This window comes from Bison bison, unplaced genomic scaffold, assembly GCF_000754665.1.
Source record: "Bison bison bison isolate TAMUID 2011002044 unplaced genomic scaffold, Bison_UMD1.0 scf7180017864390, whole genome shotgun sequence".
Classification (NCBI taxonomy): Eukaryota; Metazoa; Chordata; class Mammalia; order Artiodactyla; family Bovidae; genus Bison; species Bison bison.
The window spans coordinates 497701-514976 of NW_011494962.1; the positions used below are offsets into that span (position 1 = coordinate 497701).

General features: G+C 37.0%; 1 protein-coding gene across 6 annotated transcripts in view; it reads right to left on the reverse strand.

Annotated features, from left to right (window-relative positions):
- CLEC2B (C-type lectin domain family 2, member B) overlaps nucleotides 1–14421 on the reverse strand; it is a 20922-nt gene extending 6501 nt beyond the window's left edge. For 2 of the 6 annotated variants that reach the window (XM_010858606.1, XM_010858610.1), the window contains exons 1-3: nucleotides 13156–13470; nucleotides 7249–7350; nucleotides 1306–1469 (exon numbers count right to left, since the gene is read on the reverse strand). In XM_010858606.1, coding sequence (XP_010856908.1) covers nucleotides 1306–1469; nucleotides 7249–7350; nucleotides 13156–13210 — 321 coding nt within the window. In that variant the 5' untranslated portion in view covers nucleotides 13211–13470. Of the gene's footprint in view, nucleotides 1–1305; nucleotides 1470–7248; nucleotides 7351–7434; nucleotides 7492–13155; nucleotides 13471–13503; nucleotides 13761–14129; nucleotides 14167–14411 lie in introns of those variants that run through there. The other 4 variants (XM_010858609.1, XM_010858608.1, XM_010858607.1 and 1 more) reach the window with 4 other exon arrangements.
- Nucleotides 14422–17276: the final 2855 nt, after the last annotated feature.

The following is a 17276-nucleotide window of genomic DNA, read 5'->3' on the forward strand; positions in this document are numbered from 1 at the left end:
TATTCAGATGACACCACCCTTATGGCAGAAAGTGAAGAGGAACTAAAAAGCCTCTTCATGAAAGTGAAAGAGGAGAGTGAAAAAGTTGGCTTAGAGCTCAACATTCAGAAAACGAAGATCATGCATCTGGTCCCATCACTTCATGGGAAACAGATGGGGAAACAGTGGAAACAGTGTCAGACTTTATTTTTCTGGGCTCCAAAATCACTACAGATGGTGACTGCAGTCATGAAATTAAAAGACTCTTACTCCTTGGAAGGAAGGTTATAACCAAACTAGACAGCATATTCAAAAGCAGAGACATTACTTTGCCAACAAAGGTCCGCTCTAGTCAAGGCTATGGTTTTTCCTGTGGTCATGTACGGATGTGAGAGCTGGACTGTGAAGAAAGCTGGGCGCCAAAGAATTGATGCTTTTGAACTGTGGTGTTGGAGAAGACTCTTGAGAGTCCCTTGGACTGCAAGGAGATCCAACCAGTCCATTCTGAAGGAGATCAGCCCTGGGATTTCTTTGGAAGGAATGATGCTGAAGCTGAAACTCCAGTACTTTGGCCACCTCATGCGAAGAGTTGACTCATTGGAAAAGACTCTGATGCTGGGAGGGGTTGGGGGCAGGAGGAGAAGGGGACGACAGAGGATGAGATGGCTGGATGGCATCACTGACTCGATGGACGTGAGTCTCAGTGAACTCTGAGAGTTGGTGATGGACAGGGAGGCTTGGCGTGCTGCTATTCATGGGGTCGCAAAGAGTCGGACACGACTGAGCGACTGAACTGACTGAACTGATATGCTACAGCAATGGATATAATTTCAGATAAAATATGGTGGTGATCTGGCCACTGGAAACTCATAACTTCAGCCTACAGGGAAACTTTCAATTACACCTATTGCAATGTTGATAGTGAGCACTCTGACAGAAGGCTGCCATGATATCTCAGAGAAACACGGGGAAGCAAGATTGAGTAGCTAGAGGAAATTTTCACCAAGGAAGTGAAATGGAGAATGCCATCCTTCCTCTTCGAGGGTTTTAAAAGTTTTCCAAATAGTGTTAAGCTCTTCTATTCATATTCCTTAAAATGGAAAAGCTAGCTACCAAGTCTAGAACTTGATCAGAGTCTTAAACTATCCAAACAAAACATCACTAGCTTTTTCAATTGTATCTTCTATGGCATGTTCTAAACTTCTGCGACATTTTGCATATATAAACAGACATGTTTGAAATGCTTTGAAGACCATAACGGAATTTGAATACTTCCAGTACCTCTAATTAATGCAATTGATAAGGAATGCATATTAAATTACTTACTTTTTCTTTTGTAGTGGCAATCATAACTAGGCTAGCATTTTGAGACAAACAGTCGTATCTGCTTGAATTCCAATCTTTTTCTTCTTCAGAAAAATAATAGCATTTATCTTGGAAGCCAATCCAATTATCTGGGCAGAAATATTGAGCACCCCTATCTTCTTTAGCTAGGGCGGAGATAAATATGTATTTTAAGAATCAGATGAAATAATATGTCACTGTGTTTTGAGATCATTGAAAAAGGACGGGATTGTGACAAAAAAGATGATGCTCATGGCCAGAATTGCATGTCTATCCCATAACAAGTTGAAAACAGACTTCATGTTAGGTTAAACGAGAACCGTCCAGAATGTGACAGGACACTCACGTTGGTCTCAACTCCAAATTCAGTGATTCATAGGCCTTCCTAGAGCAGGTAATGTGATTTCACACATGTTAAGTCACTTTTGTCATTTGCAGGTAAATAAAATATAACAAAATCAGGTGGTACTAAAAATACTGATTTATTTTAGACTGTTATAAATCTAGGACAGATTTTAATCTCTAAAAAAGCAATGAAAATAATAAAACACTATATAACTAACAAGACATGTACTCGGTTTCCAGTTGTAACTAGACACCACCATCATTGTGTGGTTCTAGGTTAATCAACAGAAAGAACTCATGTGAAATTTAGAAGATGAAAATAAAGCAGAATTCATTGTAGTTGGAGGCATTGTGCATAGGAAGTTCACAAGCCTTTTCATGAGTTTCCTTTTGTAGTCGCTGCAGTTAGATGTTTCTAGACTTTCCTCACCTGGGGGTTCTCCAAACATACTAGTGCTTTAAGCCAAAATCATTAGTGACTATTTCCTCTTTAGCCTTCCACATCATCTCTTCACAGTTCCTTCCAGTTGTGTCATGCATAGTTCTTATATTAAAGTCTTTTCTATGGTAACTAGTTTTATCGTGGTGATCATTTTGAAATATATAGAAATGGTAGAAATAAAATAAAATAAAGTTGTATTCTTGTAATATTTATGCCATCAACTTTTCTGAACACTCCCAGACAATCAGTTTTTGGTATCAAAAGTGGTTCTAAGGGAACAGAACCTTAAGGATGAGATATGCTATTGGTTTTCCAATGTGATCTGCATTAAAGGCATTTACCCAGTCACCAGTTGTAAATGGGATGCTGGTGATCTATGGTGCATAGAGGTAAAACTATTAGTTAATTATCACTCCTAAACACCTCATACCAGGTACCTGTAGATGGTAAACATTTTAGCGCCCTTCTCTTAAATGTTGATAAAACAACGGTCCAAACGTCTAAGTGAAAGTGAAAGTCGCTCAGTTGTGTCGGACTCTTTGCGATCCTGTGGTCTATACAGGCCATGGATTTCTCTAGGCCAGAATACTGGAGTGGGTAGCCATTCCCTTCTCCAGGGAAATCTTCCCAGTCCACGGATCGAACCCAGGTCTCCCGCATTGTGGGTGGATTTTTAACCAGCTGAGCCATAAGGGAAGATCAAGAATTTTGCAGTGGTTAGCCTATCCCTTCCCCAGCGGATTTTCCTGATCCAGGAATTCAACTGGGGCCTCTTGGATTGCAGGCAGATTCTTAACCAACTGAGCTATCAGGGAAGCCCATGTCTAAATGTCTAAGAATAATAACATTTGAACACCATAAGTAACAAAATTGAGTTGACATATAGGAGAGCTAAAAGCAGTAACTACAGAATATGCATTCCCAAAAAAGCACGCAAAACATTTACTAAAATGTGGGACAATAAAGTTTTAACTACAGATTTTAAAAGGTTGAAAACATTAACAGTGTGCCACCTGACTGTAGTGGAATTGAGCCATATACCAATAAAAAAATTTTTTTTTTAATCACCAAAGGCTGTAAATTAAGAAACTCAATGCTAAATAGTTCATGAATCAAAGGGAAAAAAAAAAAAGAAAGAAATCTTGGGAAATAAAATGTGTTTTAAATGAAAGGTAATTACATATCTTTTTATATATGTGATATATATCGTATTAAAAATTATGGATATAACTAAGATTGTGGGTCTTTCTCTTTTGTTTTTGGCCACGCCATTTGGCTTGTGGGAGCTTAGTTCCCTGACAAGGGATAGAACCCAGACTCTCAGCAATGAAAGCAAGGCATCCTAACCACTGAACCACACAGTACATTTCCTTTAATCTTAGAGGAAAATTTATTGGTTTAAATTTATGGGTTTTTTTTTAATTAGCTCTCTCAAACAATTAGAGTGATAAATTAAAAGTAAAAAGTAGAAAGACTCCATTAAAAAAATAAGACCAGAAAACAATTGAATAGAAACTAATATAAAGCTAAAAAGTCAAGAAACTCATTGTTGGCTTTTTGAATAATCTAGAATAGACAGAACATTAGCTGAAAAAAGAAAAACACCTTTTTAAAGGGAAGTAGACAAATTAGCAATACTAGGAATAAAAGAGAAATTTCTGAACAACACAGAAAAACTGACAAAGGAAAGGTAAATGTGAATAAATACTCTATGTAGTGAAGAAATTAAACTTTTAATGAAAAAAATCCCACACAAAGAAATCTCCCAATCCAGGTGGCTTCAGATGTGAACACATCTAATTATTTAGGTAAGACGTAGCAATGTCACCCAATCTTTTTCAGAAAATAGAGTGGGAAGGAATCTTTAACAGCTCAGTTTTAGAGGCTAGCATAATCTTGGTGGCTCAGATGGTAAAGAATCTGCCTGCAGTGTGGGAGACCTGGGTTTGATCCCTGTTTTGGGAAAATCCCCTGGAGAAGGGAATGGCAACCCACTCCAGTATTCTGGCCTGGAGAAGCCCAGGGACAGAGTAGCCTGGTGGGCTACAGTCCATGAGGTTGGAAAGAATCTGACATGACTGAGCACTTAACACTTTCACATAATTTCAATATTGCTGACAACACTATTATCAAATGGGAAATTATAGTTCAGCCTTGCATGAGCATATGCACATATTATTATAAACAAAATATTAGCCAGGTTAACTCAAGAATGTTACAAAGGTTAATATTTTATGATCAAATTGAGTTTACTCCAGATAGGAAGGTTTACTTTAACATTTTGTAAAACTCTGTGTAACTCAACACATTAACAGAAAGAAGAGACAAACTAAGCATTTCTCAATAGTACTTGATAACATTCTATGTCCTTTTAGAATAAAACTCTTTGGCTATCTAGGAATTATTTAATTAAGAATAATCAAATAATCTTTATTTGATTAAGAATATCCATAAATAATCATTCTTAGTAGAGAAATATTTAAAACTTTCTTATGTATATTAAGAATGAGATAAAGATGCAAGTTCTCACTAGTTCTCAACCTTTTATTGGAAGTATTAGCCAGTGAAATGAGGCAATATAAATATATAAAAAGATATAAGTATTTCAATACAATAAATAAAATCACTATTATTTGCAGATAATCTGAATGCTTACATAAACATACAAATGAAAATGAAGATAAAATATTAAAATTAATAGTTAACATAACTATTAACACTAACAAAATCTAAAGAAAAATTAATTATGTTTTCTGATCACAGTGAAATTAAAATAGAAATAAAGAACAGAGAGATAATTGGAAATCCCTAAAATATGTAGAGATGAAAGAATACACTATTAAATAACACATGGGTCAAAAAGGAAATACAGAGAATTTTAAAAGCAATTTGAATTAAACAAACATGAAAACACAACTCTTCAAAATTGATGGGAAGAAGCAAAAGCAGTCCTTAGAAAAAAATAAATAGCACTGAATTCATACATTAGAAAACAAGAAAGTTTTAAAATCATCAATCTACATTCCTTTCTTAGGAAACTAGGAAAAGAGGTGAAAATTAAACCCAAGAAAAACAGAGCAGAAATAATAAGAATCACAGAGCAAAAACACAATTAAACTGAAAACAGGGAATTAATAGAGAAAGTCAACAAAAGCAAAAAGCCCTTTCTTTGCAAAGAACAATAAAATCAGTCAGCCTCTAGCCAAGTTAACTTAGAAAATAAAGGAGAGATAAATTAATCATATCAGAAATAGAAGAGACAACATCACTACACATGCCACAAAAGATAATAAAGGAATACTATGAACAAGTTAATGCCCACAAGCTTAATGACTTATGTAAAATGGACTGATTCCTTGAAAGATGCAATCTTCCAAAACTCACAAAAGAAGAAATAAACAATGTAAATAGGCTCATATCTATTAAAGAAACTGAATTAATAATCAGTAATGTCCTAAAACACAGAAAGCAACAGGCTCAGATGTGTCCACTACCGAACAACTGAGGAAGAAAACAGCAATTGTCAACAACCTCTTTTAAAGTATAAAATCAGAGGGAATGCATCTTAACTCATTACATGAGGTCAGCATTATCTTAACCACAAAACCAAAGACATTCAAAAAGAAGAGAAAACTATAGACCAATATCTCTCATGGGCATAGGTCCAAAAATTCTTATCAAAATATTGGTAAGACAAATCTAACAGTGTACAAAGAGAATTATACACTATGAAAAAGTAGGATTTATCCCAGGTCTGCAAAGATGATTCAACATTTGAAAATCCATTAATATAATCCATCTTATCAATAGGCTAAAAAAGAAAAATCACACGATCATACCAATATGTGCATCTGAAAAATTTAACACTCATTCACAGCAAAAATTCTCAGTAAAGTAGGAATAGAGGGGAGCTATGCTAATCTGATAGACAATTTACCAAACAAACAAACAAAACTACCCTACAGCTAATTTCTTATTTAATAGTGAAAAATTGGAGGTTTTCCCTCTAGAATCAGGGTAAGGATACCCCTTCACAAAATATTGCAGTTAAATGAGCAGTAACTGTGAAAAGAATTTTCTAAAGGAAAACAATCCTGAATATTCATTGGAGGGACTGATGCTGTGGCTGAAGCACCAATACTTTGGCCACCTGATGCAAAGAACTGACTCACTGGAAATGACCCTGATGCAGGGAAAGGTTGAAGGCAGGAAGAGATGGGGACAACAGAGGATGAAGTTGGTTGGATGGCATCACCGACTCAATGGACATGAGTTTGAGCAAGCTCTGGGAGATGATAAAGGACAGGGAAGCCTGGCGTGCTGTAGTCCATGGGGTCGAAAAGAGTTGGACATAACTGAGTGACTGAGCACCAAAATGTGAAAAGGAGCTTAACAGTATTGGTCATCAAGAGAATGTCGATTAAAGTTGCAATAGGTACCAACAAACATACCAACACACACTCATCGGAATGGCTAAAATGGGACTTCCCTGGTGATCCAGTGGTTAAGAATCCACCTACCAATGCAGGGAATACGGGTTTGATCCCTGACCCAGAAAAATTCCACATGCCTCGAGGCAAGTAAGCCTGTGTACCACAACTACTGAGTCCGTAGTTTGCCACAAGAGAAGCCACCACAATGAGAAGCTCCCACATGCAACCAGAGAGTAGCTCCTGCTCACTGCAACTAGCAGCAATGAAGACCCCGCACAGCCAACAAATAAATGAATAAAATTAAAAAAAAAAAGAAAGAAAGAAAGAATGACTAAACTGGGTAAAGCTGACAACAAATCATTGACAAAATTCTTGAGCAACAGACATTTGCATACTCTTTCTGTTGGCCTATCTGTGGTATTATCTACAAAAACTGACCTATGCATCAGTTCAGTTAAGTCGCTCAGACTATCAAGGTGAAAGATTTTGTCGTAATCATCTTTACATCTCCCTGTGCCTTAATGTAGATTGCATAATTCATAAACATTCATTCATTGATACCCACTATATATCATGGATAATGGGAAGGGAGTGAGAATAATGAGAAAAGATAATGACTGAGGCAGAAAGGAAAAGTATCATACAGTAGGAAGCTCTGAAAACAAAAAATAAAATTGAAGAAATAAAAGGATGTAATTTACTCACCTGAAAAATATATACTTGTTAAAACAACATTAATAACTACAGATATTGCTAATGCAGAAATAAGTTCCATTGTACACCACTTGCACTGTGTGTCTTTAACATCTGAAACAAAACAAAACAAAACAAAACACCACTTAGATTAAGAAACAGGTAAAAGAAAGACCTAATTTGCATTCAAAACCATACCTGACAAACTTCTTTACGCCAATATTTCACAAAGAGATGACACACAACGTACTTTCTCTGTTTGTCATATGGGAAAAAAAAGAAACATGATTTTTCCTTTTGGCTGAAATTTCTCAGGAGAACCTTTTATCAAATCCAGATGTTACTATGAACTTTACTGCCACAGCCCAAGGGATAAAATATATGACTTTTCTGGTAGGGTTTCCTCAAGTCTGAAGCCACCTCCAGACCTTCAACAACCTTCTATGGTGAAATACTAGCACATCCTAACAATTCTTGAATATTTCTAAGAAAATCTACTTTATAACTAATAAAAAGTTTAATTTTAAAGGATAGACAGTATAGTATATTTGAAAGACCACGGAATAATCAATAATAATAATAATAGTCAGTAATAATTATCAGTAAACAATCAAAAAATTGAGAATTGAGATTTTCACCACTAACAAAGGAACTTGGACGAGTCACTTTGTTTTCTAGTTCTGTATGTCCTGATCTACAAATTCAGTAGAACAGAACAAATCTTTGTGAGGAATTGTTTTTCTTTTGTTAGTGGTCATTTAGGAAAAAATAAAATTGGTATGCAAGTTTCTTGAAATGAAACTTTTTATTATTTCATGTGATTATAAAATATTCATCCTTAATGTAAAATTTCATGAAATGTAAAAAATTATAGCAGATACTTTAGGATGGACAATAAAATTATTAACAAAATTGATTCTCCTTGTCTTTTTTTACTTAGTGAAGAACTAGTTGCTTTTTTTGTTGGATAAATTTTTTCCTTAGTGGATATATAAAAGAAATAATTATTTTCAATCATGAATTTTTTTTTTTTTTGGCTGTACCATGTGGCACATGGGATCTTAGTTCCTTGGCCAGGGATTGAATCTGAACCCCCTGCCTTGGGAGCCTGGAGTCTAAACCACTGAACTGCCAGGGAAGTCCTCCTAAGAAATTAAATTTAAAATAAATCTAAATTTACCCTCTTTAGAAATAGCCAGTGTTATCATTTGTGTTAAGATCCCTCCACACATAGATCTTTTAAATCCATTTTTACATATATAACCTCCCTCCCAAATACTGGTAATTTTAAACGAGTACGATCATCATTTGCCCACTGTTTTATATTCTAATATTTTCAGTTAACATCTTGTTGTTCTGCCTATCTGTAACAAATTGTTAAAATGGCCCCCAAAGAATCATGCCTTTCTATGTCCACCGCCCCTTTGGTACACAATCATGCTATTTCTCCTACCACGAGGTATATACTGCATTTCCCAACACTTGAATATGAATTGGTCTTGTGTCTCCCTTTGACCAATAGAATGTGGTACAAGTGACACTCTGGGACTTCAGAACATAGACCTTAAGAGACTTCAACCATTAACATCTCTCTTTTTTAAAGTTAAAGGATATATTATGTACTATGTTTTCAGATCTGGCTTATAACAGGAATCAAATAAAAGAAAGTGAAAGTCGTTCAGTTGTGTCCGACTATTTGCGACCCCATGGACTATACAGTCCATGGAATTCTCCAGGTCAGAATACTGGAGTGGGTAGCCTTTCCCTTCTCCAGGGGATCTTCTCAACCTGGGTATCGAACCCAGGTCTCCTGCATTGCAGGCAGATTCTTTACCAGCTGAGCCACAAGAGAAGCCCAAGAATACCAGAGTGAGTATTTGACTATTCCCTCTCCAGCAGGTGGGGAAGATCTGCTGGAGAAGGGATAGTCAAAACTTTTATTAACTTTCCTGTGTTAGCTCTCCCATATTTCCATATTTTAATTACCATATGAGTAGGAGTTGAAGGTTAATTATTGCTCTATTAAGCAGAATTATTTTAAAATCATTTTCCTATTCATTGTTTCAAGGAGGTCTTCAGCTATTTGCCATCCTTTTCTCCAGAATGATTATTGAAATTAGTGACTCCTTCATTTAAAAAAAAAGAAAAGAAAATTCTAGTTTATTAAAGGGAATATTTTGAGAATCATAAAGGGCTTTAAAAAGAGGAAGTACTTATAAGCCACAAGAAGATGGTGCACATCCTGCTAATATGAGAAATGCTCCAGGTACTAGTGATATAAGTCATTTATAACTCAAAGTTGGCAAAATACTAAATCATTCAACTTTGTGGAGCATATGGAGATATCCTACCTGCAGAAAAACCAGTCTCAACAAAGATGCATGTCATGAGTGTGGCAAACAGAGTGGCTTTTGTTATATTAGCACAGAAATAGCAGAACTAGAACCAAAGGGGTTATGAATGTTGATATAAATACCTCCCTGATGGCTCAGTGGTAAAGAATCTGCCTGCCAATGCAGGAGACTCAGGTTTGATCCCTGGGTGGGGAAGATCCCCTGGAGAAGGAAATATTAAATAGCAACCCACTCCAGTATTCTTATCTGGAAAATCCCCCAAGATTTCTTGACTAAAGAACAAAGTAATCAGTGAAAAGAGATAAGTAAAAACCCTCAACCTCAAATTCAATGTCTTACAAAATTTGGGAAAGTTCATATAACCCTGTAGGAAAATCACCAAGATTAAATATATTGTCAGCTCAGTGATGTAGGAACTTGGAGTGATATTTAGTTTGATTTAAAGCTCTAAAGAATTGGAAATTTATTTCACTTCTGAATATGCAGGTGCATACTTTAATCTGCTACACAATTATTCTCTATTTAATCTGCCTACTCCCTAAGCCTTAAAATCTAGTTTTGCACACTCAGTATAGTTAGTTTTCATCTTTAAAATTCCTTGTTTCTACTATTTTACTCAATCCTCAATACCTGCAACTTGCAAAAATATCCAAAAAACAAAAGCAACAGAAAATGTTGGTCTCTCAGTATGAAGTTGGTATTGAAAGATGAATTTCAAAGAAGTTGGTCATAGTGTGTACAATGAATGCATGTTCAGTCACTTTAGTCGTGTCTGGCTCTTTGCAATCCCATGGACTGTAGCCCGAAGGCTCCTCTGTTCACGGGAGCCTGCATTGGCAGGCAGATTCTTTACCACTGCATCCTCTGGGAAGCCTGTAACACTGGTAGACTAAAACAAAATTAAATGGCAAATTTTAAAACTCACCACCATCACTAAGTCACAGATTGCTTTCTTTAATGCACGTTAGCTTCATTTCCTCAACTCTGTTTCTACCTATTTAAGGACTCCTGTTCAAAAAACTTTGAAAGATTGTCCTGGGGATTCTCCAGACAAGCATATTGGAGTGGGTTGCCATGCCCTCCTCCAGGGGAATCTTTCTGACCCAGTGTCGAACCCACATCTCCTGAGTCTCCTGCATTGCAGGCAGATTCTTTATTGCTGAGTCACTGGGGAATCCCAGTGTGTACAATGAAGGAATGAAAAAAAAAAAAAAAAGTCCAGGGCAGCTTAATAAAAATATATTTTATTAACAATGTAACTAAAATAGTTCTACATTCATCGCTGTTATAAATAGCTAAATGTTCCAATTATTTTTCCCATAGAGAAGCTTTACTGGCAACTAATTTCTCTGTTTCTGACTCTGATCTTCTCCAAGGAGATATGAGAAAAGATCCAGGGTGACCAATGAATTTAAAACCAGATAAAATCCCCTTTTTCCGAGTTTACAGCTATAGAAAAAAATCACAAAATACCAATATGCAGAAAGAATAAGAGAAAATAAAATGTTTAAAAATATTAAGCGTTTAGAAATGAATTACATGACACTAAGTTATTACTATTTCAATGGTGTTTAAAATGTCAAAATACATATACATGATATAGATATTATATATACCACATAAAATTTAATTTATATATTTATGTGATACATATAAATTTATAGATAAAATATATAAATTTATACTGTTTATTGATATATAAGGCAAAAACTAACACTGGTCTTATGAGTGGGTAGAAAACACTCTTAAAACTTTATTTTAGATATTTTCATGTTATCTAATATTTGATACCATTGTCCCTAACCTTCTTTGATCTAACTTTAGAATTATTAAATTGTGAAAAAAATGAGGAATAAAGCATTTATACATGCTAATATGAACTGCAACAATATTTTTGACTGTTGCATAATGCTGGTGTATATGTTTTTGTGTTCAGTTGTGTCTGACTCTTTGTGAGCTCCTGAACTGTAGCCCTCCAGGCTCGTGGAATTTTCCAGGCAAAAATATTGGAGTGGGTTGCCATTTCCTCCTCCACGGGATCTGGCTGACCCAGAAACTGAACCCAAGTCTCTCGCATCTCCTGCATTGGCAGGCAGATTCTTTACCACTGCATCCTCTGGGAAGCCCATATCACTGGTAGACTAAAACAAAAATAAATGGCAAATTTTAAAACTCACCACCATCACTAAGTCACAGATTGCTTTCTTTAATGCATGTTAGCTTCATTTCCTCAACTCTGCTTCTACCTATTTAAGGACTCCTGTTCAAAAAACTTTGAAAGATTGTCCTGTTATTAATAGATTTAGAATTTGGATCTTACCTACTCTGAACTTTCTATTTAAAACACCCAATGTTACCAAATTGTTTTCTTTCCTTTTTTTTTTAGGCTGGAACTTCTTTTTTTTAAATATTTTAAAAAATTTTTATTTTATTTTTAAACTTTACATAATTGTATTAGTTTTGCCAAATATCAAAATGAATCTGCCACAGGTATACATGTGTTCCCCATCCTGAACCCTCCTCCCTCCTCCCTCCCCATACCCTCCTTCTGGGTCGTCCCAGTGCACCAGCCCCAAGCATCCAGTATCGTGCATCGAACCTGGACTGGTGACTCATTTCATACATGATATTATACATGTTTCAATGCCATTCTCCCAAATCTCCCCACCTTCTCCCTCTCCCACAGAGTCCATAAGACTGATCTATACATCAGTATCTCTTTTGCTGTCTCGTATACAGGGTTATTGTTACCATCTTTCTAAATTCCATATATATACGTTAGTATACTGTATGGGTGTTTTTCTTTCTGGCTTACTTCACTCTGTATAATAGGTTCCAGTTTCATCCATCTCATTAGAACAGATTGAAATGTATTCTTTTTAAAGCCTGAGTAATACTCCATTGTGTATATGTACCACAGCTTTCTTATCCATTCATCTGCTGATGGGCATCTAGGTTGCTTCCATGTCCTGGCTATTATAAATAGTTTTCTAAGTTTTGTGTTGTTGTTTTAGTACATTTTCTTTCCTTCTCCATTTAAAAATTGCCAGAGACATCTCAAAATATTAGGGTACCAGCAATTGCTTAGATAAGAATAGAAGAAGGGGATAATCACCCTGCTATTAAGCACCTCTAAAGAGTAGTTTATTTTGACTCTACTCATGGCCCATAAACAATCTTTTAAAATATTACAAATATTTGCCAATTATTTCATATCACATATGTATTCTAGACATTGAATGGCTATGGTTCATATTTAACCTCTCTTGAAGTACAGATTTAACTGAATATTTAGTAAAAGTGAAACCTAATCTTGAACAATTTTACAGTATGGATAATCTTCCTCCATGATCAATTAAGATAAAGTGAATCTGAATTACAAGGACAAAATAATCAATTACCGATTTTAATTTAACAGAAAAAAGGGATTTTTTTCTTTTTTTTTTTTTCCTTGATGGAAAAAACTACAAAACCCTATTCAGGCCTTTCAAAATTTTTGTTATGAAGTTATGATTCATAATTTCAATAAACAGCTTTCATTTTGAACAACTGAAAATGTTCTTACCTCGCTTCTTTTCATCAGCTTCTTGTTTGCTCGCATCTTTGTAAGCTGACTGCATACTTGATGACTCCTTTCTTCAAAGTTTTAATTTTAATGTAAAAAACAAAAACAAAAACAACGTTTTTACAACACAGCTCCAAACTAGAGTTAAGCTACTCTGAAGTAAAACACAGTTTATTTATGTAGATGTCTCAAAAGGAAAGAAATCATGTGATGAAGACTGAGTCATACTATTATCTATATAGTTTGCTCCCTGGAAAACAAACACAAAACAATTACTGGAAAGGAAGGAAGTTATGGTAAATAGTGAAGAGAAATGCATATATTCTTTACATAACAAAGAATCATCACCTGATCCACAAAGAAAAAACCTTCAAATGGCACTTAAATTCTCAAGAAAGTGACACGTAACTAGTGACACACGACTCTCTTTGATTCATTAAAAGGCAAGTTTTAGGACGTTATGGTTTCATTATCAAGTGTTAAGAAAAGCCATCTCAAAGGTGATGAAATTAAAGAGAAGAGAGGTATGCTTTAAAATGGCTACTGAAACTGAAATAAAAGCAGTTTCTGTTTCAAACAGAAACATCCTGAGCTGAAGTGTACAAAAGCGTGTGTGTGCATATTCGCATGCATGCACACTCACACACACGGAAAAAGAGAAAAAGAAAGTTTAAAAAGTACTCAGAATGTTACATGAATATTCAAGATGATAATGTTATTATGCTAGTGTTATTGATGCCAAAAATCTTGACTCTCTGTATGCTACTGCTACTGCTGCTAAGTCACTTCAGTCGTGTCCGACTCTGCACGACTCCAGAGACTGCAGCCCACCAGGCTCCCCCGTCCCTGGGATTCTCCAGGCAAGAGCACTGGAGTGGGTTTCCATTTCCTTCTCCAATGCATGAAAGTGAAAAGTGGAAGTGAATTCGCTCAGTCGTATCCGATTCTTAGCAACCCCATGGACTGCAGCTTACCAGGCTCCTCCATCCGTGGGATTTTCCAGGCAAGAGTACTGCAGTGGGGTGCCATTGCCCTCTCCGGACTCTCTGTATGCTGCTGCTAAGTCGATTCAGTCATGTCCGACTCTGTGCAACCCCACAGACGGCAGCCCACCAGGCTCCCCCGTCACTGGGATTCTCCAGGCAAGAATACTGGAGTGGGTTGCCATTTCCTTCTCCAATGCATGAAAGTGAAAAGTGAAAGCGAAGTTGCTCAGTCGTGTCCAACTCTTAGCGACCCCATGGACTGCAGCCCACCAGGCTCCTCCGTCCATGGGATTTTCCAGGCAAGAGTACTGGAGTGGGGTGCCATTGCCTTCTCTGTATACTGATGTGCAAAAAATTACAGAGACAGAGTTTTGGAGAAACAGAAAACAGCTTTATTCTTTGGCAGGCAAAATGCAAAACTCAGGAGGCTAGTGCCTCAAAAACTGCTCTGCCTCTGGGAAATAGGGAGAGGTTTTGTATCCTAAGGAAGGTCTTCCTTTTTTTTTCTTTTGCAAAATTTCAAAACAGCCAGAGCTGGCATCAGGCAACTGGATATCTGGGGCTTGTCTTTTCAGAAGTTATCGCCTATGGCCTTCTTTCTGAAATGAAAAATGTTACAAGAGGAAAAGAATGCCAGATACAGAGTATAATTCATACAGAGTCAGAGAGTAATTGACTTTGTTTACCTTTGGGAAGGACAAGTACAGCTACAAGTGTTTGTTAGTAGTAACAGCTAAAGAGTAATCAAGATTGCTTTAACTCTCTCAGGCCTGTTTCTGTCATTTCCCCACCTGTTCATTGTTTCCTTATTTTTCTTATCAGAAAAGTCTTATTTTTGTTTAAGAAAAGGCTCACTTCTATTTTTGCTGCAATATTATCAGGGCTCTTGTTTCCTTTTCACATCTTTCCCCATCAGAACTTTGACGTGATTTCCTGTTTCCCCTCAATACATCTAAATATAGTTGACTCTTGGTATTTGTGGGGAATTTGGTCCAGATCCTCCTCTCCCTGCTATGGATGCCACAGATACCAGAATCTGAGCACACTCAGGTTCCTTACAGTCTGCTCTCCCACGTGCCCTGTTTACCCTGAGTTCCCCATCCATGATTGACTCCCCAGTGTAAAAGCTGCTAATATGAAGGGTCAAATGTATTTACATTAAGAAGAATACTAGGGCTTCCCTGGTGGCTCACTGGTAAAGAATCTGCCTGCCAATCCTGGTGGCTCAGTGGTAAAGAATTGGTCTGAAAGAGACCTGGGTTTGATCCCTGGGTTGGGAAGACCTCCTGGAAGAAGGCATGACAACCCACTCAAGTATTCTTGCCTGGAGAATCCCTGAACAGAGGAGCCTGGCAGACTGTAGTCCATAGGGTCGCACAGAGTTGGACACGACTGAAGCGACTAAGCAGCAGCAGCCAATGTGGAAGACGTAGTTTGATCCCAGATCTGGGAAGATCCCACACACAGGGGAGCAACTAAGCCCGAGCACCACAGTTACTGAGCCTGTTCTCTAGAGCCCGGGATCCATAACTAATGAAGCCTGAGTGCCCTAGAACCCATACGGGCAACAAGAGAAGCCACCACAATGAAAAGCCTGCACACAGAAACTAGAGAGAGGTCCCCACTCGCTGTAACTAGAGAAAAGCTGGCGCAGCAACAAAAACACAGCACAACCAAAATAAATAAATAAAATGTATTAAAAAATTAAAGAGGAGGCAGAAGACTAAAGAAAAGCAGCTGGTGTCCCAGTGACTGCTTTGCGATCAACACTACATTTGTCTGACAGGGACACCGAGGCAGGGGAAGGAAATTAGAACAGAAAGGAAAGTAGAGTAAGAAAGTGTGATGAAAATAAGAAGTAAAGGCTTAAACTCTTCCAGGTGGTCTCAAAGATATTCTGCTGGTCAATTCTGTCACCATCTGAAGTGAAATTATGCAAGGTAAAATGCAGAAGGAAGGACAGATAAAACTGTTTTTTCCATGGTCTTTGCATGGGTTGGAAAAAAATTTCCAGACATGAGACTGAATGAGAGAAGAATAGAGTTCATTAGGATGGTAGACACTCTTGGAACAGCCGTCCAGTTCAAGGAAGAGCTGACACTTTCCTGGGCTAGTAGCCAAGTTTTATAGCCTCAAGACAAACAAAATTCCTGTGGAAGGAAGTTATTAGGTGACTGGTTAGTATTTACCTAATATGATATCAGGGAGGCTGGCCAGTTTAGATTAGGGGGGTTCATGGCAACAGTTGCTATGGAGCTCAGTAAGTTCTGGAGATGACTTTGGTGTGGGTTCCTTGTCCATGGTCTTCGTACAAGGCCTCTCACTCGTGACCTTGGTATAGGATTCCACAGTTTCCATTTGGGGACAGAAAGAAGACAGAAAGTTTGAGGGAAGATGAACATATTCTACTTATGCCATCACCAAATCATTCTATCCATAGGACTATTAGGAACGCATACAAGAAAATACAGACACACTTTGTATTTTAGTGCTTTTTGAATACTGCACTTTTTACAGGTTGAAGGTTTGTACCAAATAGATTTAAGGGCCTAGATCTGATAGATAGAGTGCCTGATGAACTATGGAATGAGGTTTATGACATTGTACAGGAGACAGGGATCAAGACCATCCCATTGGAAAAGAAATGCAAAAAAGCAAAATGGCTGTCTGAGGAGGCCTTACAAATAGCTGTGAAAAGAAGACAAGCAAAAAGCAAAGGAGAAAAGGAAAGATATAAGCATCTGAATGCAGAGTTCCAAAGAATAGCAAGAAGAGATAAGAAAGCCTTCTTCAGCGATCAATGCAAAGAAATAGAGGAAAATAACAGAATGGGAAAGACTAAGGATCTCTTCAAGAAAATCAGAGATACCAAAGGAACATTTCATGCAAAGATGAGCTCGATAAAGGACAGAAATGGTATGGACCTAACAGAAGCAGAAGATATTAAGAAGAGATGGCAAGAATACACAGAAGAACTGTACAAAAAAGATCTTCACGACCCAGATAATCACGATGGTGTGATCACTGACCTAGAGCCAGACATCCTGGAATGTGAAGTCAAGTGGGCCTTAGAAAGCATTACTATGAACAAAGCTAGTGGAGGTAATGGAATTCCAGTTGAGCTATTCCAAATCC